The 26,779-nt window shown below is 43.8% G+C and overlaps 1 protein-coding gene across 2 annotated transcripts; it reads left to right on the top strand.

Moving 5' to 3' along the window:
* Positions 1 to 24,832, top strand: LOC145202636 (uncharacterized). Of its 2 annotated transcripts, XM_080075634.1 has the most exons (15): positions 1 to 117; positions 522 to 666; positions 1,662 to 1,881; positions 11,274 to 11,441; positions 12,620 to 12,758; positions 12,861 to 12,974; positions 20,471 to 20,581; positions 20,660 to 20,750; positions 21,135 to 21,259; positions 21,498 to 21,578; positions 21,941 to 21,998; positions 22,597 to 22,670; positions 23,087 to 23,237; positions 23,845 to 23,949; positions 24,027 to 24,832. In XM_080075634.1, the coding sequence occupies exons 1-15, from the start codon at positions 5 to 7 to the stop codon at positions 24,315 to 24,317; spliced, it is 1,986 nt and encodes a 661-aa protein (XP_079931760.1). In that variant the 5' UTR covers positions 1 to 4; the 3' UTR covers positions 24,318 to 24,832. The 2 variants fall into 2 exon arrangements, with proteins under 2 accessions (XP_079931760.1, XP_079931759.1); XM_080075633.1 differs by lacking the exons at positions 20,471 to 20,581; positions 20,660 to 20,750; positions 21,135 to 21,259; ... (4 more) ...; positions 23,845 to 23,949; positions 24,027 to 24,832 and adding exons at positions 13,229 to 14,364; positions 14,453 to 14,839; positions 15,062 to 17,895 and having other exon boundaries at positions 69 to 117.
* The last annotated feature ends 1,947 nt before the right edge of the window (positions 24,833 to 26,779 follow it).

Here is a 26,779-nt window from a genome sequence, read left to right on the forward strand (position 1 = left end):
CACAATGAAACGGAAATCAGTAGTTGTCGGTACCAAGAAGGTCCTGTACCCAGTTGCTGGTCTGCAATCCGACGTTGAGGCACTTTTGCAGAAGTTTGTGGACACTAACAGCATCAGGTTAGCGCCAATCTCCTTTATGATTGTGCACATGTCAATCAACCCCTACTGTGTGCATCGTATGCTGATCATGCACGCCATGTTCTCCAGCAATAGCATGTCCGGGCCTGGCACTTTGCTTTCCTGTCCTCAAAAAGCCAGTCTTACGTTAAAACTTCAACTATTGGAAAATCCCGCTAATGTTCATAAATATGTCATGTTTTAGGTCGTATAGTGTCATCTGTAGCCTTTATGTGAACACTTTGGTCTGTTATTTGATCACATTCGGGGAATTTTTCATGTGATCATCTATCGCCATGTGATCATCTATGGAACGCTATTGAGATTAAGACCCAACTCAATAAAACGACACCTAGTTTTTGCTTAGTTCGAATATTGTATTTAACATACAATGCTGATTTCAGGTATGAAGATTTTTCTAAACTTTGGCGTGAAAGCAACTTCTCTCTTGTTCACGCTGGTCGGCAGGGATTGCGCGAGAAGCGAATCTTCGTTGAAGAAGCTTTTAAGACAATCCTAAAATTTATTCAACCACCGTTTAGTCTTCAGGTAAACACTTGTGCAATGCACTTTTAAATTTTATAACAAATCTACTATGTAATTCCTTAAATTAAAAACTGAGACGCTACCATATTTTGCTCGTGTACAAGGAAGGGTATTTTTTGCATTTTACCATAAAACTTTAAGTCTTGTGTTCTTGGAAACATTTTGTTATAATTCACTTTTTTATACGGAGCAATGGATTAACCCTGCTCATTTTCTAACCATGAAATCGTATCATAATACGCTTTGGCCCATTACATCGATATAATATTGATAGCTATCAGCAATAATTATATCGACTTGGCCCTCAAAAAGCCTCGGATTACAATACATGCCGGAATTAATCCCGCTGCTTGAATGATCATTACTGTTATTTGCCAAATTGCATCGCCCGCAACAATCGCGCCTCACAATATTCCACGTAATGGGAATGGACAAATCGGGATTATACACTTCTATTTGACTTGTGGTCCCTGGTTAGGGGCTTGTCGAATAACCTATAAATTGAGTTTGGTCGCTCAGCCCTCTTGAGTGCCACTTCACGTCTGTTTTGCCTTGTACATTCCGGGCGCGCGCCCTGATTGCTTCGGTCGTAAGTGTTGCATCAGCGAGCGATTGGAAATCACAAGTGGCATTTTCTTTTCGAGCCCTGCCGCAGCTTCAAACGTCAAGGTTTCGACGATTATTGCTCTTCACTTTACTATTGCAACGAACTGACAGATGCTGTTGTCCTGGAGTGTTATTCATTTCATGCAATTTTGGTGCTTAACACGGTCTCAAGTCACTTTCATATGAACTGTGTTGACCTTAATGTAATTTCAAAGGACAAGCCACAGTTTGGTATAGGCCGTTCATTACTTTTTTTCTCGTTTCTTCAAGCCTGAGAGGGTCATAAATTTACCCCGAAGGTGGCCTAATGAACGTTCTGGCCATCACTGGCGTACATGATAAAGTTTCTCAATACTCATGGCTGGATCATAAATTATATTATTTCCCAACAGGTCCGCGTGGGTGCGCTCTACACCCTGTACGGCATCTATCACAGCCAGCGTCTTAAGCCCAAAGTCAGAGTCCGGGTGCCCCTGTCGTGCTGGCAAGAAGTCGTTGAGATGCACCAAGAGGTCATCACTCATCAACACTTGGATGTCGACTACATCATACGGAAAATGAAACATGACGGGGTGTTCGAATTCGTCGCCTATCCTTCGACCCTCAGTTTAGGTGAGTGCGTATCTGTAGTGCAGACCCCTTTTGGGTGGATGTAACGCTTGGCTGGGATAATCCTAGCTTGTTTGTGACTTGCTGAATGGCTGACCAGTAATGCACAAAGGAAGGCCTACGGTATTTCCTGTCGGTTTTGTATGACCGCACCTGGCAACAACCAAGTTGTGGGTTGTGGTTTAAATAGCCGCTGCTATGCCTAACCTATATTTGGACAAAACTTCTGATTTTATTTTCAGGTGCATAACCCGTGTTTTTGATTATCATGGACTATATTTTGTTGTATTATTTGTGTTCGTTCAAAACGATCATAATTTTACCGTTTTTCATTTTATTCTAACGAGGATGCCGTATGTTTTAAGGCAAACAGCCGTTTTACAAAAAAAAAACATTTGCAAAGCTTTGTTTTCCCATTCGTTTGCAAAAACACTATTGCAATCCGCCTTCAATGTTAGTTAGATTATTTTTGGCGCTTTGCCGTTTGTTTGCGTGAATGCATCGTTACCGCTAAGGAATTCGGCCGCCAGCCAGTTGCAAGTCGCCAAAGGTAGGTCGACGTGTAAGGCACTGGTAAGTTTTTGCCGCTTTTGCGTTTTCACCTTCAATTATCAACGGCCGACCGCCGCAATCGCCTCCCAGCGTCACACCTGATTGCGCACCCTGACATTTTGCTCTCACGGTAAGTTGGAGGCTCTGTGTCCAGCGACCTTTTGCCTCGGCTTGGCGCCTGAGTTGTTCCACCAAATATTCAACAGCTTAAAAAAATCGTCGATTCGTTGGCCAGGTAAGCGTTAGTCATCGATGGAAGGCTGGTAATTGTCTTTGTTTTGTACTGTGAATAATGTCTTTTTAAAGTTTTGTAAGTTGTGTATGTAACTCCTGACACATTTTGAAAAATTAGTCTACACTCAAAATTCAATTTCTGGTGGCATTTATAAGAGAAGAGACGTTTCTGCATTGTTCTCCTGGAACAAGTTCTATAATAAACATTTTGAAGACAACTTTGTGCGAATATTAAAATATTAACGACTCCTTTTCTTTATGCTGACGGCCGCAGTAACAAACAAGTCAATCTACTTTACACTTTCCGTCGTATCCCGTTTCCAACCTAATTTCAGTGTTGATCGGGTTCCTGTCGGGGCCGATGTTTATTGCACGCGAGTTCGCCTGGGTTCGAAACGATGACGGGCATGCCGGCACCAACCGTTTCTCGTCTCAAAACGTCATGTAATCACTGTATTTTTTCAAATACCAAATATTTCGGTATTTAAACCTTCGAGCAGTCGTAGAAATCGTGGGACATGGTTTAAGGGCAGTTCTGCCAGAATTACAACAAAATGTGTAAAGTGGAGACAACCGACCTTTGATGCAACACTCCTATGTTCACAAAGAGAAGCTGTACCTGCTAAAGTTTGTCTTGTATTTAGATAGAATCCCTTTCTCTTACTCGGACGCCTGTCTACATTATAATCATTATCAATTATACCGAGTGAAGATCCATTTTATTGTTTTAATGGTAAGTTCGGATTCCGTGAGGCGCTTCCGATATTAAAAATTTGGAGCAAGGCTTGAATGAAGTTTGGCCATCCGTGGTCGACATGATTTCAAATAGACCATGAACCAATGCACTCGTCCGACCCTATACAGAACCTTATGACGATAACCTGCCCTTACGCTCAACAAATGTTTTTTCAGCCGCCTCGCCGCAATTACCGATCCAAACGAGTTAGAAATTGCTGCTGAGACGTCACCATCTTGGGTTGGTCTGTTTGTGATTTCGTCAACCCCCGGTTGAGAAAGGCATTGGATGGAAATACAATGGAGTATCCTGATGTGTGTTAAAAAGAAACTACCGATTTTTTTGTGTAAAATGTGTTATTAGGAGATTGATCAGTTGATTGAGTGTTGGGTTTCTCGTTGACCTTGTTTGTCCCTTGTTTTTTTCGGAAGAAATTATGGGAGAATAGCCCGTGAGCGTGTTTATTCGATCTGCGCTGGTCAACAAACCTCTGTCTTTCCGAGTTCTATACAACCAAGCACAACTGACCAATTCTAAAAAAATGTGGCAGATAATGTGAAAGTTATTGCTTTTGGCGAACACGTCGTTTGTATTATTTTGCACAGTGGAAAGGGTTTAAAAAGATTAATTACCATAAACGTTTGGGGTTAAGGGTCACGGATGCCCTTTTCGATTTCCAGCTACGTGCGTCCACCATGACTGTGACAGAATTCGCCCACGTGTCACTTGACGCTGCATCGGGGCACTTGATGTAATCGCCGTGACGCATCGCTTCCCGAAAAATATACACAGATCGCGGCACACGACGATTCGAAACACCAATGTCCACTTTGCCGCGCAAATTCGCAAAAACAAGGTCGTTAGGAACCGCATCAAATGGTTGCATCACTCGATCAGCCCTCGTCCCTGGTCGTCAACGATCTGATAATGAACTCCGCAGGCGAGCTGAAATCGCCACGCCGCTTGCAACCTACAGTCAGTTTGACGCCGCTCCAACACGCTGCCATCTAATGCTCGGTCCGTTTATTTGGTCAACGCCGCTTTATGTTACCCGATGGACTTGCTCAAGGAGTGTATCACCCGCCCGAAGCTAAATATCTCATGTCGCTCTGGCCAGCTCCACACCGAGTGTTTGGTCGTCATTAGATGATTACTTTACCGAGTTACCTCTTCTGAATATGATCACGGTCCTTATTGTAAAAGAACAACATGTGGTTGTCCAGGTGATTACAAATTTAGCGCATTCATGAGCTACGTCATTTTCGTAATTGTAACATGCCGAACATTCCCAAGCGCTTCTGTTGTCTTCTTGCAAACTTGTAAAATCAATTTTATCTGGCTTGTGTCCATTTTGTGGAGTGTGCGAGCAATAAAAGAGGTCGGAATTCGGAAACCCGTTTATGACTAAGAAGCGATTCGCGCGTCATTCGTCCGACGTTTTGCGTAATGCCGAATTTTGCTAATACCTTTTGCTGTTAGCTTTCCGTCTATCCCAGTTCCCAAACCTGCAAATTACCCCTTCTGTGATGACTCGCTAACCCGTATCGTCTATTGGCTTAGCGTAGAGCTTCTACAGTTTGCTAAGCTTCAGATGGATTGGGTGCTTAGCTATTTGATGTAGATTCTTGCCTGGACATTTTAAAATAGCGTTTACATGCGAAAATGACTAAAATGTTTGTTGCATATGATTTGTTGCCAACCGGTTTTGCCGCATGTACATTTTGCTTGGCGACCCGTGAAATTAAAAGCCGCATGTTTTGCGTTTGGAGCACCAGCATATACTGCATCGCTTTGCTTGTTTGTTTGTGTTGTAAACCACACTCTATACTCCAGCGTTCTCGTGCAAAACGGCCCATCTTAGTGATTAGATATACTGCAGGGAGAGGTATATACAAATGTCCGTGGTGAGCGTGTGTTTACCACTGATGCTATTTGTAACCCGCCCCGGAGGCAGCGAGCTCAAAACACAAATTTTCATTTTTTCCCAGTCCCGCCTTCGCCCGCAAAGCTAGGCATACGTGTGACGTCATCCCGCTTGGGCATATAGTTTCCGAGAAACGACTTGTTGACGCCTGATTCAAGCTTTTGGACTTTCCTTTCCTCAATTTATCGCTTTACCGCATAGCTCACCTACATTTGCAGTTTCTGGACTCCGGTTTGGTCACCTTGACCACGCAGTACGTTGTTTGTGTCCAGTCGCTTTAGAATATGTTTTCTAAACGCGTGTGAAGCGCTTTGCTTCACATGGGCGGCGATGCTGTGGAGCAGGCAAATTACGGGACGGCGCTGAATGGTTTGTGTGTAAGGCACCGCAATGTCTTGTTTCAGGTCAAGTGTATCTGTCAGCGGGCGAACCTATAATTTCAGCATTCCGATGCGCGGTTCTTCGGTTTGCGTGAAACCACTAATTACAAATTCGCCCGCTCTTCACAGCGCCGTGTGGCCGCATCTTATGTATTGCGGTTCAACCAGCCGAAATACAACAATACGACGCTCCCTTAATAAAGCCTTTTCTGAATTCATTTTTCTCTTTCCACCAGCGTTTTATGTGTATCATTGTGGTAAGAATTATCATGAATATTCCGCGCGGTTCCGCACAAAGGGCGTTGTGTGGCGTTGCGAAGAGAATAACCGCACCTGTGTGGCGTTACATGTGGTTGACTTTCAATGTAACTCCGGTTTATAAGATTGTGATAAATTGACACTTGCGTTGCTTGTGGCCGCGTTGTACTGGCGACTGAGCTGATTATCAGGTTTGTATTTTACGTCTCTTTTGCATGTAAATTGGGCAGCAGTTTGTGGAAACCGAGCTTTGCCGCGTGATGAACTTATGGCCGCATTCTTGATTTATTTGATAATTGCCGCGTTGTCGAAATCCGGTAAGTGTCAGAAAGTGCTAACCACCCGTCGGAATTCAGCCATCAAAGCACTTTCACAAACAAATGGCATCCGCGGTTTGATGCCTTACAAGCACCTGTTCTTAACCATCATCAACAATAACAACGTTGCATATGTAATACAGTTGTCACATTGTAAGCTTCCTTTGTGAGCTTTTGCATTGATCCACTGACATGGCACTGACACTTTACACAGCGGACACCAACCCCTCATAGCTCTTGCATTCGGGCATGAAGGCGGCGGTGGCCATTAAATGAAGCCGTGTGCCGTAGCCAAGCCTTTCTCTTTGCTTGCTCCCAAGCGCGCCTGTGGGTCCACTGTGGTCCATTGCGGGAATATTGTACGAAGGAAACCCGCGTCAGCTTGTTCCACTCGGTTTCATTTGACTGTGTATTGCCATAAGCAGGGGAGCTGGTTCTTTCCTTTGCCCATACCGTCACGCAACCGCGGCCATTCGTTAAGCAATGCGCGCACGCGAGAGTCCTGCGGCCATAAACAACCGCCTAACTGAGGTTGCCAAAAAAAAAGTTGTTGGCCTGCATTGCAATGCGAATGGAAATAGGTTGTTCACAATTTGGAGTTTCTTGCTTTTTTCGGGTCTGCTCTTTGGTGTTTCAGTGGATTTTGTTGATTTCAATTTTTCCACGTTGTTTGCGCGCAATTTTCTGGAACTATTGCGAAATTGTTGGGTGTGACTCATCGAAATGGTATTTGGCGTGAATTTTTGTGTTAGGTCAAGCGCGGTTCACTTGAAAAGTAGAAAGCATAGATAGTTCTGTGATGGGTTAACGAAACAACACCTTCAACATAACAATATGATATTATCGGTCAATTCAATGTTTTTAGACTTTATTGGAAATATACATTTGTGGCAAATTATACAGATACGACAGTGCCTCATATTCGTTTGGATAGATATATGATTTACTTTGGTTTTATTGCACAGTCCGATTAAATAAACATTTCAAACTGGGTATTCACGTAGTATAGCAAGAAACCATAATATAAAACTACATGTTCTTCTTTGTGGTAAGTTGTAAAATATAACATTAACTTTAACGATTTTATTAGTTTTAGACAAAAACGGCGCGGGTATTGTCCACTTTTTTGCGAGGTAACATGGTGGTTTACATATTACTTTCAACCGTAACGCAACAAAATGGCATAGCGGACAGCGATTGGTTTCAGAATGAACAAAAACACTCCAGTGCATCCTGGAGATAAAACCGGCGCTTGGCCAACTGCCATAAAATCCGATTGTGCTGTAATAACTCAATTGTCCCACCACAATAAACATACGCAGAGTGCCTGAGCCAAATAGCCAGCGCACGCGCGTTATGTTTTGACAGAGCCGAGCGCGAGCCAGCTCTCTTGGCATTGCTCCGCGTAGTCCACTGGTCAACGGCGAATAAACACTGTCAAGCGGCCAACTGAAAAGAAAATATTAGATTGCCACCGCCGCTTCCTGTTGGCCGGTGCTGGGCCTTACAAGTCCCTGTGCTCGCTGAAAGCCACTTGTTGAGTACCACTCCTAAGCTCAGTGCTTATTCGGACGCGCGCTACGGTGTAGGCTGGTCTTTGGAGTAGGTCCATTGCTGGAATGCCGACCAATACCCAAGTGCCATTAAACGTCCGGATAAGCGTTTGTTTGAATTGCCGCTGTAGTTTTCCGAGGTAAACAAGGCTGGTCGCAAGTGGCATAGCCTGTGGTTTACCTACTGCATTCATGCGGTTTATATGCTGCCCTCCTGGGAAACGACGCCTCACGTTGTATGGAGAAGGGATGGTTTGTAATTTAATGATAACACCCACGCGATTGGTGTTGCTGTCAATCGTTGCATTTGGATTGTGATTTGGCGCCACTCCATGCAATTCAATCAACATTGCGACCTCGCAGCTTTCAACTTCTGCTTACTGGCATTGGATAAAGCAATTGCGAGAATGTTCAGAGCACTTGGGTGGCAAGTGACTTCGCTGGACGCTTGGCGCGGGCTTTTCTTGCAAGAACGCAGGAAGACGGCGGTAAATATACGTGTTCGCCCAAACCACCAAATCGTCGTCCTGATTCTTGTGAAGGCGGCAACATGATGCTGCCGAAAACTCCGCGTCGCTCGTGTATTGCGGTAATAGGCGGGGACAACCGGTCGTTGTGTGCTAATTGCGTTATGCATTTCGTTTGCGTCTCGCGCTGCAGAACTGGCGGCGACGTTTGATAATTCACGCTTGTGCGCCAGGTCCCATTCCGACCTTGCAGTCTCGACCCTCTGTTGTTTTCAATAGCCCCGGCTGACAAGACAACTGCACAAAAGCAGTTTTTTCAAAGAGATGCGAACCGACGTACAGGATGGACAGGCATTGTTTCGTTTTCCGAGACTGCAGCGCGGAGTTTTTGCTGCAGCCGTGTCCAGCAATTGTTTAGTCCGTCGCCACTGCGCACGTTTTGTTATTGCACCGGCAATTGACAACTTCTTTCCCCGTAGAATGAAATCTTTCCGTGGCAGATCTTTCCCCCAGCCATTGGGTTATGTTACTTTTCGATTGGCAGACTCCCATTTTCGTCGAAGTTTTTTTTTAAGTGTGACCGGCTTCCTTCGGCTTTCGACTAACGCGGCCGTGCGGCAAAGCCCCCTAACCATTGTTTCGTCGCAAAACAACCTTTGCTTAAACCTTTACACCGCAAGCATTTCATCGCATCGCAACACGGTTCGCATGCCTTCTGTCAATCACTTGTGTATGACTAAGCGGACCGATAAGTCGAAATTTCGGATCTTATGTAATGTCCACGCTTCTTGCGTTGCCTTTTGACGATCGAGGACCGTGTTCGGCTCTTGGTCAGGCGCTAATTTCGTAACCGCAAAGCGCTTGCGACAGGAATGCACACTGGCCGTGCACCTTCTCTCTTGGCCGTTTCCTACTTTTCGAGCGAGCAAGCGTAACCTTACCACTCGCTGTCGGGCAGTTGTTTAGTGCAGCGGTTTCCGCCCGAGTATTGCTGATGACCGTTGGTAAGGCTAGCGCTCAATCATCAAGGGCTCCGTGCGATCTCCAGGTCACAGTGAGGTTCCGCACATTCGGCGATGAAATACCAAGGCGAGGCGCCGTTCAAACAGCCCGAGGGGGCCTTAACGCAGGCATTCCTGCCACCGGTCAGTTTATCGCCCAACCGCGCGTGTATTGTGGAACACCAGGCTCGCGTGACTCGGTTGTGTTGGTCGTGGAGGCGCACTTGCCGCTTGAAACGCATAAACAAAGTGACCCTCGGTTCATCTCCTTTCTCTGTCCTTCTCCTTATCGGGCTTGCCGCGGGGCTGTGATAGTGGAATGCCAGATTCTAAAACAACTGAGATATGCGAAGTTGGTGCAAGTTTCATGCGCGAACTTGGCATTGTTTGTGACGCTGCAACATTATCGCCATGTGGAGATAGACTTTGGGGTCGCGAAAATGCGTTAATTGTCTTCGCTTACATTTTAATCGGCACCTGCGCCAGGACAAGCCGCCGCCGCCTTGTTTATTTGGTTTTCGTTTTTCTTTTCTCTCTCTCTTCTCTCGCGCGCTCCGCGTTTTCACTCGCAGGAGCATGGGTTTATCGGCGAAGGCCGAAGCCTGCCTTTTTCTTCTATTGAGCGGAGCCGCGCGCGCTGCCAGAAAATCTTATGTATAGTGCGGCCCAGGTATGCAGTGACCAGAATGTACTCTGCGGTTTCTCAGGGAAGGCCCTTCGGGCGCGAGGCGCTAGTTGATAGGCGAAGGCAAGAAATTTCGCATTTGTTTATTAGCTGCTGAGTTGCTTCCCTTCCTCTGTTGGAAACAATTAAGAATTGTTAGTGGTTTTGAATACGCAGGACGCATAGTGCAGCAACGGCGTTTGTTCTGTATCCGCCAACTGCTTGTCAGACAAGCACTGTCATGCGTTGATTATTTCCTCACGTTTCGCCTGGCGGACTTGATATTATAGCAGCTCAGCTAGGAAGCAAAATTTATTCGTGTGAGGATCAGGCATCGAGTTGCCATCAGGTTAGGCACCGTAACCAAATGTAGCATATTGGGTATTAATGACCGCCATTTATACTAATTTTAGTATCGTGGGAAAGGTTAGAAATAGTATGTTTTTTTAGGAGACAATTACATGACATCGGGCGGTTTTTATGTTGCGCTCGAATAAGCGACTCACTGTCGACGGTTTCCCTTTGTCCAGATGGTCACGCATGGCAAAGCAAAACTCGCACAAAAATGTACCTTTTACGGCCAAAAATTGAACGCGGCTCACTGCTTGACTAATCGCCTGACCTACTACCGCTTTCTTTCTCTTGTAGGAGCCGCTCCTTAGACGAGTGATTACCTTAAGCCAGTTTTTACTCATGTATTTTTGGGCCTATTTGAACGCGTGGTATCGTGTTTGAATATTGCGTCATAAGAAAAACAATAGAGTACGATGAGGTGTCCGAGCCTGTCACCGCAAATTTATCGAGAGGCTAGTCAAATTGTTCTCGTTGTTTTTCAACTACCCTGTCGCCACCCATGCGAATGATTCACTTCGTTCGGTGAAAATCGCCGTTACACGATATTAGCAGTGGACTTGACTCACCCGACTAGACTTAATATGGTTGACTTTGATCGAATGCTTTTTAACCGGGCGATTGAATCCACGAATTGCGAAACCCACCCAGTAAAAACACAATTGAATTTGCAAAACAAGTGGTTTGCGGTCCGGTCCTAAAACGCCTCGGTGAGCAGCCTATCAGCTTCGAGCACATTCGGGAACAACAGGTTCCGTAGATGTTGTGTATAGAGCAGGCAAAATACAAGTGGGGCGTGTTCGGAAATTTCGCCAAGTCCGTTATTGTGGATCCGTCAACTGTGAACAAAAATCTCTCGGGCCGATTCAGTATCCAGTGTTGTGTTTTAGTGTTCTTTTCATCGAGTTTCCGGTCTCTGCTTGACAAACTATAACCTTTGCATTTTCTTTTTCGACAGAACACTTGTACGACTGTGACGACGACAATGTTAGTAGTAGTGCTGTAGAGGACAATTGGCAAACTGAATCGAGCGCACTCACTGCGCTACTAGACGAAGAAAGCCTTGGCCAACTGTCCGCCGTTCACGACAAGTATCACCAACTCAAGTGCAAATTAAATCAACTCCGTAAGTACCTGTTTGTTGATTTGGTATTTGACCTCCGTAAGTGTAGTAAGAAAACAGGCGTGTTGTTCGTAAATTTTATATTTGGCCGCCTAAACGTCCCACGACCTATAAAGCGACTAGGCTAATTATGTTCTTGAAGGCATGTTTCTAATTAACGGCCAGAGTTACAGTGCAGTGGACTGTGCGCAACTTCAGATGAAAGAATCGCTCCGAAATTGCGTTTTCGCGAAGTCGCCTCGCCCGTTTCGCCTGTATGTATGTTTACCCCGAGCAAGGCGTAATTAAAATACTTTTGAAATTGCGTTGTAGTATCGAAATCTATTCTGGTACATGTGGTGCGAAAAATCGGCCAAGGTAACACACGTAGGCAAATTGTGCGGTTAATTCCGTGACCAAACTAGGTCAAATAGGAGTGTTTTTTTCGCGGGGTCGCGCTTGGTTGCAACCCCATAACATAGCGAGCGCTCTGTGTATCCCCTGTTGTTCGTTCAAAGGCTTGTGTGGGCGTGCTGTCCGTCACTGGCAGTCGAGGCGAAGTTAGAAAGCCTGTTTACGCGTATTGGCGACTGCGCGGTGATCGCCCAAGCCGTAGAAATCCTATGCCCGCAGCGGTTAGAAGGCGGCCGATAAATTACTGTGGCGATCAGCACTTTGAGCTTGACCCTTCTATGCGCTTACTGTTTACGCACCGCCTATTAAGCCGTGCCGAATGGCATCGTCTAATCATTTCTCAAGTGGAGATTTGAAATCGCTACTATCAATTGTGTCACCGTCCGAACGCAATCAATGTTCCATCGCTGCTACTTGAGATCACTCTTCGTTATTGCCGACTCCATTTTACAACGCTCAATTTATATTGCATTGGGTCAATTCACTGCCCATCGGCGATCCTGTCATGTACTGCTGATTTGACCGCCTTGAGGTAATTGCGCTCGCCACAGAAACCTCGACTTAAACCGCAAAGCATGGTGTACAAGGCTCAGCACCGTTGTTAATTCAACTGGAAACCGCATGCTAATTACCGCTTATCTCTATTATGTGGCAGGCTCGAGCTTAGCTAATATGGCGTACACATCCTGGAATGCAATACCTTACCTTAACTTTGCATTGAAACCTAAAGTTTGTGCAACACAATTTGTTTGTGAATAGATTTGTAAAATATGTTGTTGTTTTTTCAGGTGGAGGCGAACCAAATACGCCAAGCAGTTCTTTAGACCTGATACAAAACGACGTTGTGGAAACTATCGTTAGGGTTGGTCAAGAGAAAGACGCAGTGCTCACCTCGCCGATTCGTGCCGAACGAGCCCAAAATAAGCGGTGCGTATACATATAATGGCGGTTACTTGATATTAGCCGGGGATTGGCTTGGGCCACTGTTCGCAAGCAACCATGTGTAAACTGACTGGACACTTTTAACAGAGCTCGGCGTTCTGCTTCACCGGACGACTCTGCAAGGAAACGGGCGAGCCGTATTCGCGAAATCAAGAATAGAGCATCGTCAGCACGCGCCAATACAGATTCCAGCGCTTTGAGGTAAGTTTCGACTTCACCCCACTGCTTATGTGTGTGCACGTTTGCCGCCGACCACGCTTTGTTATATCGACGTTTTGCGACGCGCTCTAATTGAGCGGATGCGAAAAAAATGGCGGCGCTTGGTTGTTGAACCATTTTTATGTAACTGATTTAAGCATATAAAGTGCGTTTGAATAAGTATATTAGCCATTTCTAATAATATAAGGTAGAAACCTACTCTAACGGCGTATTGCTCCCACATGCGATCCCGTCAGTGATGACGTCATGCGGCGATGAAGGGCTCCCCCTAGCGACGAGCCACTGGCCGACAATGAAGCTCAACGACAACGTGCCGACACTCAACCAGATGCAAACGACCGCCTTCGAACCCGCGTCCGAGGCTGAAGGCAACACCGGAACGACCGACGCCCTTGTTAACGCCGCAGTTCTGCGACAACGACTTGAGCTCTACTGGTCGCAAGTCCTGCAATGTCAGCAACAGAAGGCGCTGGCCGAGAGAGAACGAGAGACCCATGTGTCTCCGCCTGTAAACGGCAACGCTCCCACATTCCAAATCGACCCGCTCGCAGAGGCGCGAAACCTGATGCAGCGCCTGATGAGCGAAAGGGCGACTGGTTTGCCCACTGATGGACAGGTACCCCCGTCTAACCTAGTTCCCGGCAGTAAAGCCGCCCCAACGTATCCAACATACTCTTCCAAGTTGCCGACAAACTTCGGTACAGAGCTGGGCAACTTGCTTCCTCCTCCTCCGATGCTGCCATCCAGCCTTGCTCCTCCTCACCCAATGCTAACCAACCCGACGCCCTCACCAACTACTGTGCAATCTTCTACCTCAACCACACCGCTTGATCTTTCAAAGGTTCCCACCCATGACTTTCCGACGATTCCAGTCGCCACTTCTGCCTCACTCATCCAATCACCAGCACAAGACGAACGCAGATCCGATGCAATGCAGCCGCTCGACCTCAGCACATCAACTAATAAACGACAACACTCAGACGACCGAACAACTATCTTGCCGGACAAGCCAGTGCTCCAAAGCACACCTCAGCGCAAGCAGATTGAGCCTAACTACCTTGCAAGCAGCAGCACAGCGATGATACCTCCAATAAGCGCCGCAGTACCGTCGTACACTCGAGCACTAGCGGCAAACCCAGCTTTTTCAGCCCTCAACGCACAACAGCTTCTCGCTTTGGGTCCGTATTTCCAGAATGTTCGACCACAGTTTCCGTACCCGAAAAATGGCCGGCAGCAGCAACCCCAACCACAACCGCAGTATCCCGTAGCCAGCGGAATTGGCCAGGATTATTTGCAGAAATGGATTCACGCCGCACAACAACGTCAACAAGCGACCGCCGTGTCGCAACCAGCCGCCAAGAAGTCACGCACGGTAATTTTACAGTTTTTTGTTTTGTGTAATAAACGAAATTGTATTGTTATTTTGCAAATTTGTGAGTTCATGCTTTTCATTTCCACAGGAGGAATACCACGCTGCAGCTCAAATGCAGTTTCACAGAATGAACGGACCCACTAAGAAAGATCTTTTCCTCGGCAACAATATGCACTCGCCACAGCAGCACCAAATGCCTGCCAACCCCAACCCGTCCCCGAACCACCCAGCAACCGGCGCCCCGGCCAATAACTCCACCCGAGGCAGTGGGAAACGTTACAAGCGTTACGCGAAACCACCGTACTCGTACGTGTCCCTTATCACATTGTCCATCCTCTCGTCACCGGAGAAAAAGCTGCGTTTGTCACAAATCTTAAAGCGCATCTCTGAGATGTTTCCCTTCTTCAATGGATCTTATCAGGGATGGCGCGACTCCGTGCGTCATAATTTGTCGCAGAACGAGTGCTTCGTCAAGGTGCGTATTGATGTTATCTCCCTCGCGCAAAAGTTCTGTGTTTTAGCTACAATGTTATAATATGGACACATCGCTATCTCTTTATGACCCAGTCCCCGTAGCGCATGTGTGTAATGTATAATTGACTTGGCGCTTAACCTGGGGTCAAACAACAATTTTCCCATTGAACTTTTGCGTATTTTTCTGCGTCAATAATTAATGAGTCCACCCGCTGTTTTGCAGGTGCTGAAAAATCCGTATCGGCCAACGGCGAAAGGTAATTACTGGACGGTGAATGTGACTGCCATCCCGCACGAACTGCTCCTACGACAGAACACGCTCGTTTCGCGCTACGCCCAGGATTCCGGCTTCCGTTACCGCAAGGACCTTACAGAGGTATTCGACCTCGTCAACGGAAATCTCAAAGTCGGAATTCCGCATTACTTGTTCGACGGCACCGACCTCGTCGACGATCCGGCCTCTGTTATGGAAGCTCTGTTGCTTGAAGAGAAAACCGACGACGATAGCAGCCATCCTCTGCCGCTTAACTCTCGTGTTTACTCACTGGAGGATATGTTCAACCAAGACGACTTTCTCGAGGAAGACATGCTGCGCCAACATCAGCATCACAATAATGGCGGCCGTTGGTCAAACAAAGCTGCGAAACGCGCCAATACTCAAAGCAAATCTCTTGCTGCTGCTGCTGCCCTACCAACTAGGGTCACAACATCAACACCATCCCCTGCCTCGTTTCAACATTACATTAACAGCATCGAATCTCAGAAGATGGCCTTGCAAATGATGCAGAATCCAAACCCGACTGTAGCGCCTGCTAACCCACAAATGCTCACCCAGCAAGAAATCCTGTCCAAGGCGCTATCCGGCCAAATGCCAAATCTTGGATGCCTTCCACTGCTGCAGAATTACTATGCCAAAAATCAGACCCAAACCGTGGAGGCTCCACAGAACAACGTTGCACCCAAACCGTCCGAAATCAGCCCGGTTTTATCTCAACCTTCCGATATTGTAGTGCGCCAGGCAAAGTCCGCCTCGCCTCAACCTGTTGTTGTCAACAAAATGGAATCATCAGTCGTTGAGGAGCAAGTTAACGATGTGGGCAACTGGAACCAAAACAATGCGAAACGAAACCGAAGAAAGGGTGTCCAGCCCATGCGTCGCTTCTCATCCAACGAGTCCAGCGTCAAAGCTGAATTCACAGCGAGCCCGTGCGCGACAAGCACAGTGGATAGCGGCATCGTCGGTTCACTGTCGCCCCGATCGCCAACCCGATCGTTTTGCTCAAGCGAGCCAGGCGACGTTAGCGGCGTTGGGTTGGTGATAGACCAGGCTTCACCGGTTCGCTCACAATCTTCTGATGTGTCGGCCGAGACGATGGCATCATCGCCGCGCGACGACACCGATGAGATGATCGTGTCGCCCAGAGGTTACGCCGCTCCGCCGTTTTCCATGTTCGGGGCTCGACCTATGGAAACTGGCAAAACCATGTAGACATTTTGCCACTTGATCGTCTGCATTAGATCTATGCACGAGGAAAGCTTGCGAGGGCGGTTGGGAAACTGCTTTGCAAAAACTCAGGGATCACTTTGTGTCTCGCTTCAGGGATTTATGCTTTGTAGCGTTTTTGTTTTTTGTAGCTTGCCACGGAACCCGCTTATAATTTGGTCACTAACTATTGCACCGCGAATGTATTTATACTTTTCCACGCGGAAAGCTAAATCGCATTTACACACAATTACATAAGACGCCTTTGTTTAAGCTTGCTGCGAGACGAACCCTGTACATTTAAACATGTTTTTTTTTTACTTCGCGTTCGCAGTGCCCGAGATTAATATTTTGTCACGCCGTGTGTTGAAACTGACAATCGTTAACGCAACTAACCGCTTTTCTAGTTTAAGGCCTCCGCTTCTTACCCCAAGATTGTACATTTTTTGTCAAGCCAAATAGACCCCCTCCCCTTACACGCAGTACAGTTGTCAAAATGCAAGTTCAATACGTTCTACAACGTTTCGTGTACATAACCCAATATTTATACTTATATGTGTGCGTGTGGATGGGTGTGCGTGTAACAATTGCATGTTGTATATTTGTCTTAACGCTATCCGGTAGAAATACGTTTATTGCATTTCTGTGTTCAAGCCAGCAGCTTTGCCAAACATTTGCTTCGCTTGCTCGCTTGCTACGTCAGGGAAATCGCCCGCTTAAACGCTGTTGCATGTCTCTAGGACCGCTTTAAATCATCACTTTACGTATACCTCTTCAATCTCCACCACTTTGTCTATCAGCTGTCTTCAGTAGGCCTATTTACCTCAGTTACGTCTCAAACGCTTCTGTGAGCCTTAAATAGCGCTGTTGTAAATTAAAATTACTTTGGTCTCCTCAACATGAGCTTAATAACATTAAAAAAAACAAGCATCTATCTATCGGTAATCCCAGCAGTGTAGCGTTATTATTATGTACCTCGCAGTTTCTGTTTTTTTTTTGTATGTGTATTTTTTGTTTGTTTCATTTTTTTGCGTAGCTATACGAGCCAAACGCTATATTGCTTTGCCAAATACTACACAATATTACACACACAAACAATGGCAATCACTCGTAAAATTAGCTAAAATCTACTTAGATCAATATTAGGTCCTCATTGGGTTTTAAAATCTGAAATTGCTGCCTCTGCAAAAACGCATGCAAAGTAGACCAGCTTAATATGCTAACGTTGGCCAGTTTGGTTCAAAGAAGGGTTGTAGTCCAGGGTCACAGGTCGGTGTTGTCATGTTTGTATCTTTACCTCATTTACTACTTATCGCCGATTGCAAACATTTTGTTCTTTCTCTGCTTGTTTTCGCGTCTGCAAAGACTTAATACCTCATTAATGTTGATTGTTTCTATGCCGATCCTGTACGAACAGCGAGCATCATGCTTGCTGCTCAGCGGAAAAATTAGTTGTTGCTATGGTTTCTGTTTGTTGCTGTTTGAATTTCGTTTACCTTTTTTGAATTCTCGCTTTGATTTGTGCAAGTCGACAATCGGGAGTTTTCAGATAATACAACATTCAATAACCCAAACTTTTGTCATGATATGTATTGTTTGTGTAGTGTATTAGACTGTTTAAAATTTACAAATATTGCTATGGACTAGGCAAGTTTGTTTGCGTATAAACCTGTGCTAGTCAGCCGAAATTTTCACAAATGATACAAATCAAAAATTCTCGAGAAATTACAAAAATAGAAGTTACGTTACAACAAGTTAATCGGATGGTTGTTCCCACAAAAGTTCATTTAAATAACTGATGCAAAGTTAAATAATAAGGCTTGTTGAGGAACAAGTTTATGTTTAAAGTTAGGTGTATTACATAATCGAACTACAGCTAATTTCAAAATATGGATATTCAACATGCAGAATTTTTTTGAACCGATTCAAAATGGCGGCGGTGGCTTCTCCCGCATAACAAAAAACAAAACAAAAAACAAACATACGGAAGGGTTATATCTGCTTATGAATCAAAGAGAGATCACGTATCATTGTTGTCTAGTGTGGCGTGTTTTGCGCAATAGTTTATAGTGGCCACAAATTAACAAGAAGACAAGAGTCAGCAAAGCGGTCGAAAATCCGCAACCTCCCCGCATCTATTGTCCTTTCTCGTTTTGTTGCTCCCACTGTGCAATGTGTCACAGCTGTTGTTTGTGCGCATTTGTCTCTATTGTAGTTATATATCCGCTGCCACCATGCCCCCACTGAAAAAATAACGTTTTGAAACTTTGTAACCGCACGAATCAAAACTTCAAAACATCCCAAAATTGCGGGTAAAATTGTTTCGGGGTAGCCGGATTTTTGAACTCGTCTCTTTGTATCTTAATCATTGTTTTTGTACAAAAGTCCCAACCTCGTGTTTACCGCTTCTAAAGCAAGTCAATCACTATCATGGAGTGTTAAGGCCCTAAGACAGTGGTTCAGAAATAGGGAGGAATTCTTTCAATTTAAATGGTTTAGCATTTACTATGTAATATATTGGGGAGGAATTGAAATGTTTTGAATTGTTAAGGGAGGAATTCGTTAAAAAGGTTTGTAAACCACTGCACAATAAGCTTACTAATGCTCCTATTGTGAGCATTATTTAATAAACACATAAATTATCACTTTGTTTTGATATCGAAACATCTATAGATATATTCGGCTGGTAGAAAAAACATTTTGGGGTCAGATGTTTAGGACGTAGGGATTCGCCGACTGACCAGTCAGCTTCCGAAGTGGACACAGGAAGCGTCGGTCGCACAACATTGCCACGACCAGTAGACCAACAAGTGGTTATTACGACAGTGGCTTGAACGGTCACCAAACGACCGCATTGCCTGGCCATTATTAACCCGAAGAAATTACACAGCGACCGCTCTTTGATGTCGTAGCCGTTGCGTGGGAATCGTAAATTGCGCATGCGCCAGTTTCCGAAGCCCACCTGAATCACCTCTCGCGTTGTGAGTTGTCGATTTGCCTTGAACGCACCTGACACCACAAGTTAGTGCCCCCGGTTGAACTCCGCACTGTAAACTGCGGTTATTGATCCGTCCGCACTGTAGAAACCGCCGTATTATTGCAACAGCTTCCGTTGAAACAATTTTCCAGCGGGCGCGATATCTTACGATTTGTCTTGTCGAATCCTATGAGCGCTTTGCCCGCTGGCACTGTTTGCGGTTCGGTTTACACTGCAAACCCGCGACTTTTGTTTTTGTTGCGCTCCCGAAAATTGTGAGTCAGCACCTCGCCCATTTGCGGTGTATATTGTTACAGAGGCTTTGGGCGGTCTCTCCGAACCGCACAGGGCGCCGAAGAATCCCCCTCGTCAATTACAATAAGTGAAAGGCGATTTAGAACGTGAACTTGCCCGTGTAAACTTGAGCTGTTCGCTTGAAGTTCTAACACGGAATTAGAAGCTTTCGTCTTTTCTCCGCCTGCTTCGCGCGAATAAACTCTCGCATTTCTGTCCGCCGCGGGGCTCAAACCTGTCACAAAGTTCAACTGGCAATAACACAACAACCGATAGACCGCCAAGTTGCCCGACTTCCGAACTATGAAGGATACGCGGAATTGATTAGGTCTTGCGGCACTTGACAGTCCAACATCCTTCATTTAAAGGTTTTCCGCTTGGCGTGACAGATTTATGTTTGCCCCAACATTTTTAGGGCTTGTTCATTTAACAAAATTTTAGCGCCATACCCCCACCCAAAGAAAATCTACATTTTATGCCATTTTATTTCATTTCGTTGGACAGAATTAAATTTTAGGATCACTTAAACTACACATCCAAAACTTAATATGTTCAACATTAAAAGAACGAGAGTTGGAGAGGGGCATGTAGTCATACTGCAACTTTCATATGGAAAAACAATTTTTTGCAATACCAATGATTTTTAACAACACTAGAGATGAAGTATCTTTTAAAGAAAATGTTTTTGTGTCACAATGTTCTGTTACAAAATATTAGATGAAAAGATTCACACATATTTGGGATTCGGTCATTTCCCCGCTATAGGTATTTAAACATATCTCGTCATATTGTTATGATCCGAATTTAGGTTACATTATATTCGCTTTTACTCGTCATGAATAAAAATAGCCGACATCTGCAACCCGTTTCTTCTTCAGGTACATCAACACAAGCCCGCCTACGTCACAGGATTTTCCGTCTACGTCATCGCAGAAACGCAAGCGCGCAAAGCCTACGCGAAAGCCGAGTGCAAAGGGCTCGGCCCAAAGGTGGGTTATCGCGTTCATCGTTGACTTTCTCCTTGCAGCCAACAAAAATCTTCAAACGTTAATGCGAGTTGTGTTTAGAAACTCGGACAGTGACGATTCGGACGAAGTCCCAAACGTGTATGCGATTTCGCCGAAGAAAAGCGAATTGCCACTTCGAACATCGAAACGGGTAAACACTTTCTGTTTCGTGTAAAGTTGGTTTAAATGTTCTGCTAATGTGCAACTCTGCATTATAAGAATGCTGTGCCCTTCAAATACCGCGAATTAAAACTAATTTGTGCATTGGCAGTGGTTAATCATCATAGAAGCGGCAAAATTGCCTCGCCAGTTCAATCACTTGCTGCAGACCGTAATTATTACTGACCCGGTCATACGATCACTACACCTGCTACATTACTCGCTCAAAATTCGCAGAAAATATTTTTGTCTTACCATAACTGCCAATTGATTTTGAAATAGGCCTGAACAAGTATGTGGTTGTTTTTTACGCAAACCTCAAAAACCGCAAAAGTTGGCTTATTATGTGACCTTATGTGGTTATTGTTTGTCACAGAAGGCCCAAAGTTATCTATCTCTAGCTGGGATCCATGATGGAAGCAGTGATGGGGACGGAATGGATGAGATCAGTGAAGAGGATGAGTATAACGTCTTGGCCGATTTGGACAACGCATCCTCTAGGTTTCATATTAGTCTAATGAGCGTAAATTTTCGTACACATAAAAATGTAGACTATAAAGCGTTTAATATTTAAAACAAATATTTTGCTTCACCATAAAATTAAAGTGTGTCTCGATCCTATACCCGGTCTGGTGACTCAGTATTTGCCCGGTTACATAAGGACCGGTATTTTTCACTTAGTTATGTTATGATTTTTACATGTGTCAGTGATATTAAATAAAAATTATCTAAATTGTAGTAAGAGACGCGGACGGGCGTCTCTCGCTGGTGGAAGGTCCAGGAAATTGCCTTTTTCGTCAAGTGACAAGCCAGCGGCTAGGTAAATTCATTCGTTGTCATCCTAGAACTAGACTATTTGTGTGGTGATAAAATTGACTTTCTGGAACGATTTGTGTTGTTTGATCGGTCATTTAACGAACCCAAATGCCCCGAACAGGGAATTTTATCAGTGCCACGAACTGCCATTAACCAACCGTTATAGAAGTAAAAAATATTTTTTTCGCTAAAATTATCACATGTTTATTTTTCAAATCAAATTGTAAACTCCAATAACCTTCAGAAACGTTGATTTGAATGAGTTTAATCTTTGATTTCTATTGAGTTTTGAAACGTATCATTGTGCTGCGCGCCATTTTGTGCGTGTTTTTGTCTATCCTTCACATTGTGTGTTTAAACCACCAGAACGTCAACCTCTGCAGTCGAGGATAACGCCATGACCAGCAGCACAAAAGAAAAACCGGTAAAGGTGCTATTTATCACATTACGTTATGCGCTATATGTACAATAGTTATTTGCGTATTGAAACGTCCGCTTGTGTTTTAGATTTTAATCGACCACCCCTGTTGCAGTCATTGATAAATCACATTTTGGTTAATAAGGTTAATTACCATCGCCGGGCTGTAAAAACCCAATACAATTCGATGTCATGCAAATGTATAAATCAAATAGACAATTAAACGGTGACCAGTTCATAGTTTAATAGCGCTTAATTATATTGAGGCAGCCCTGTCAAAGTTGGTATTTTGCAAAACGATGTTTAATTGCCGGAACCTCCAGGCCCCTGACTATACGTAATAGCATTGCGCAGGTAATTAGCCTGTGTAATTTAGGACGCACTGTGAATGGCCCACGTTAGAAATAGGCCAACATTGCGTTTTCGCCCGCTGATTCAATGAAGGTAAACATTAATCAAAAGACGAATATTCTAAACTCTGAATGGCTTATTTCTAACGTGTAAATATAGAAGTAATATCGATTAGAATTCGCTGTTCCACCAAGCAAAAGAGAACGTGTTTCGTGCTCTCAAATATTTTAACACATAGTTTTATTGTTTTCAGGGTGAAGCAAGCGTGGATGAAAAGGCACTACCTAAGTCCAAGGTTAAAGGAAAGCATGTCACCCCTGCTAAACAGTAAGAATAAAACCCTCGCAGATGGTGGTTTAATTTTAAAAAATAACGTGCATATTTGATGACAAAAACTATATCAAAGCGAAAATTTTGCATAAGCAATCATCGTTAGCGATAATATGAACTTCCCACATGCAGTTTATCTCTCACGACTTATTAGCACAACGGAAGAAAGTCATCATTGGTTTAAGTGCCGCGCTTTTTGAAATACACCACCCGTTTATTGCGCGAATGCTTCGGCCTTGCCGGATGTTCTGCATCGCACACGAGTCTGACTAACGCGCTGCGTTATTGCCGTTGGTTTACCAAGAAACTGGGGTAACATAATACGCGTGTGCTGCCTATCATCATTGCCTATAGACAAAAACACCACTTGCTTAATTGAGATGCGTCAGCTACTTCTGTCTCGGTGTTTCCAGAAGCAAACCGGACAAGACTCCGAAGCGAAAATCACGTCGACGTGACAGCACCGATGATGGTGGGGAAGCCCCAGTCTCTACGTCATCGAAACTAGAAAAAAGCGTCAAGAAAGAACCGCCAACCCCGCCATTGAAGGGTGTCAAAGATAATGTAAGAAAAATAATCTGTTTTTTCCACCACTGATTCTCAACCATTTTACTTTTTTTGATGCCGTCAGGTTAATCGCCGACCCAAAGGTTTAGTTTTTTTGTCACTGCGAATAATTCCCATAACGAAACAAATAAATCCCATGTGCAAAGCATAACATACCACCACGTTCGGTATACGACCAAAATTTCAAACGTTTTTTGTGACTGATAAGTTGTAAGAACAACGCACCTAGAAGATTTTCCTGTGATGTGATTTTAAATGTGTTCTATTACAACCAGCGTAATATGTCACAATGCATTTTAGGGTTTCGCCCATTAGGCATGTATTCAAACACTTTGTCGCCCCAATATTTTTCGAAAATCATAATTTTTCAATCTCGTAGCGCCTCCTGTTAAGAACCAATGATTTATTCTTTTTCGTTAAAATCGCCAAAGTCAGTGATTTCGATATTTAAATAACGGTATGAATAAAAAATTTGATCAAACATCAGTCCAAACTAGTAATAAAACAAATCGTAAAAGCGAAGATTTTTTTCTTGCTATGACGGTTATAAGTAGCTTTCCAGTACGATAGCCAAGAGGTCATTGACAAATAATATTTTCAATAGAATAACGATGGCATTGGACTACATCAAGCGACCAACATAGAAGATTCGTTTCCTGATTCTGGTAGAATTGTTGAATCGTGCGAACCCAGTGGTTCCAAGTTTAAGGTATGAAGTCTAAATACGGTAATTAGAAAAAAAGATGCACCGACTTTGTATTACTAACGACGTGGTTCGTTTTGTAGCTCGAAGTTGACAGTTTTGTCGCTATTCAGCCGACCCGTGCGCACCATGAGCGACCACTAGTGGCAAAAATTCTAAGCTCCACAGCGACACACATTGAAGTGCTTCGATACATTGGAGGCTATTCGACCAAGTGGTGCGAACCCTGTGATGACACTCCGCATGATAAAGAGACGATTCCCAAAGACTATGTTGTACTTGGCGATTTTTACCTCACACCCAAACGCAAGCTGCCTATGAGAATAATGAGAGAATTGCGTAAACTGTACGCTGACATTGACAAGAAAGTGTAAACCATGTATGTCTCTGTTAATGGGAAGCCGCAATGCACATAAATTACAAATTAAGACACAAATAAAGGTTAGAGATTCAATTGTGTTTTTGCCTTCTATATTTCTTGTGAAATACATTACATGCATCCTGAAGAAAAATCTGCTTCTCTTTAGCCCTGAGTTCAATCTTTTTAATGCCGAGGGTTGCCTTTAAGATCACCAAATAACTTGAGGCCTACCATTTAAAAACATAAGTAAAACATGTTTAAAAATTTATTAAGCACACGTAAAATAACTTACCTAAAAGTATTTGTAAATAAATGCATGTATTTTGTAAAAGTTTGCAAAGATTTGTAGCGCGTATAATTATTGACATGCTAACAAAGCAGAGTTTGGTGTGATCCTCTGTCTACAACATTTTCTCGTACACTAACCGCCATTTATTACCGCGCGTTTCAATTGTCATGATTGTCGCACGATACTTTGTAGTCAGTGGCGATGTTTAGAAGTTGAGAACAAATATTTAAGTTGCATTAGTTTCAACAGAATCAACATACGGCAAAGCATTTTTGCAAACCGCAAGGGCATCTTGCTATTTTAGAGTTAGTCAAACTGGCGATGGGGGCGGTTTGCCCGCGGGCGTAGGGCTGCAACCCTTTCTGTCTCTGCTTTAGCCTGTAGCGAAAACAAATGATAAGTGAAAAGAGATCAACGTTCAACATATCTATGTTGAAACAGGTTTGTTCATTCCATTTTGTCTTAACGAAATAAAACTAAATACAAGATAAGTGGTCAGAATAGCTATCCATGGTTTAGTACAAACCCCCTTTTTGTCTCAAAGGAAAGTTCTTAAACATAGGCCTATTAGGCTACTTGCTTATATCTTCATCGTTACAAAGGGATTTAGTTTTAACCATGTTGTGTCGATTTTTTCCGTCATGTAGGCTACGTATCATCAGTTCAAGACTTAACTTGAGTCCGTAAAAGTCGATTTGGTGACAATGTGAACAGAGGTAGGCTACACACCGATAATTTGCAAATCGATGCTTAGGTTAATTCACTTCGTTTTGTCTCCTACTTGTGCTGAAAAGAACCAATTAATAAACGAATTTTCGGATGTATTATTCAACTTTACCAAACATGCATGTTTAAAAAACCAAACATGCATGACATAGGCCTACGTTTAAAAAAAATTGTTGCTTACAGTATTATTCTATACTAAAAAGGTATTGGGCTTTGTTTTTGTCACACCAGAAGTACCACTACCATTGTGATAAAATGGTCCCATATATATTCTCGGGCGAAAATCCCGGGGGGTTCGGCGGGGGAAAAATTTTGGTTGGGGGGACTCTATGCACCCCCCCCCCCCCATGTTTTAAAATGTTTATTTTAAAAGAGAAACAAAACGAGTGTAATTGGTGAAATATTTCACAGACCCAAAGTAGCTTTATTTCTTGTTCGCCGTCGGTTTTGCAGCAAAGTTGTCGCCCTTGTCTATGTGGGGTATGTGCCCTTTATTATGACACTTTGAAATGACGTCAGATTATTTATGTTGCCCCCAATAAACAATTCACCGGCTACAAGGACGACTTAATATTATAACGTACAATAAAATGTGAATGTAGCCCACAATAAATGAGTGTGCAAAATAACGGCCTAAGAGGAATGTAATAAAAGTACCGGTACTTGTATTTTCTATTACTTGCTTGCTTGAAACGTTGTGAAAAAACAAATAAAAAATTCACAGTAGAAGTACACAAGATATTTTTGTTAATTTGTTTATGCATCATGTAATTAAACAGTTTAAGCTTTGTTTGTTTTTTTGATAATAATCGTTGTGTACAGGTATGGAATTTTATATTTACTATGAACCGCTTGGGCTAACACACTGTAAAGTCACCCTGGTGATGACGTCATTTAAGTAATCATTGTAAACATTAGGGTGGTAATATGCAGAACAGAAAAACAATTAGAGAGGTTGCTGAATTGTTTTTTAAGACCGAGTATAATAGATATGTGATGAAGATAATTATGCGAAATTTTCATGCTATGTGTACTGCGTATTGTTGTGTTTTTCACACTGACACTACAGTTGTTTGTTTGTAATGTTTGTTTAAACTCTAGAGCAGTGTTTCTCAACCTTTTTAAGCGCTCCTACCCTTTGAGCTTTCATGAAATTTTCTCATACCCCCTGTCTACAATACATAAAATTAAATCACCGTATTTATAACTTATATGCTAAATGCATGCATAAAAACAGTCTTGTAAGTTCAACAATATTTACAGCACACCACCAATCAGTCACTTTAAATCAGTCAAAGACATAACGTGACTTGTTACACATTCTTGACAAATATGCCTAAATAGCGTATACTTTCACAGTGCATGTAGTACCCCCTGCTTTGCTGATTCGTACCCCCAAGGGGTACATGTACCCCTGGTTAAGAACCCCTGCTCTAGAGTGTAGAATCTAGATCCAGATT

The sequence above is a fragment of the Phallusia mammillata genome, chromosome 7 (assembly GCF_965637545.1).
Source record: "Phallusia mammillata chromosome 7, kaPhaMamm4.hap1.1, whole genome shotgun sequence".
Taxonomy (NCBI): Eukaryota; Metazoa; Chordata; class Ascidiacea; order Phlebobranchia; family Ascidiidae; genus Phallusia; species Phallusia mammillata.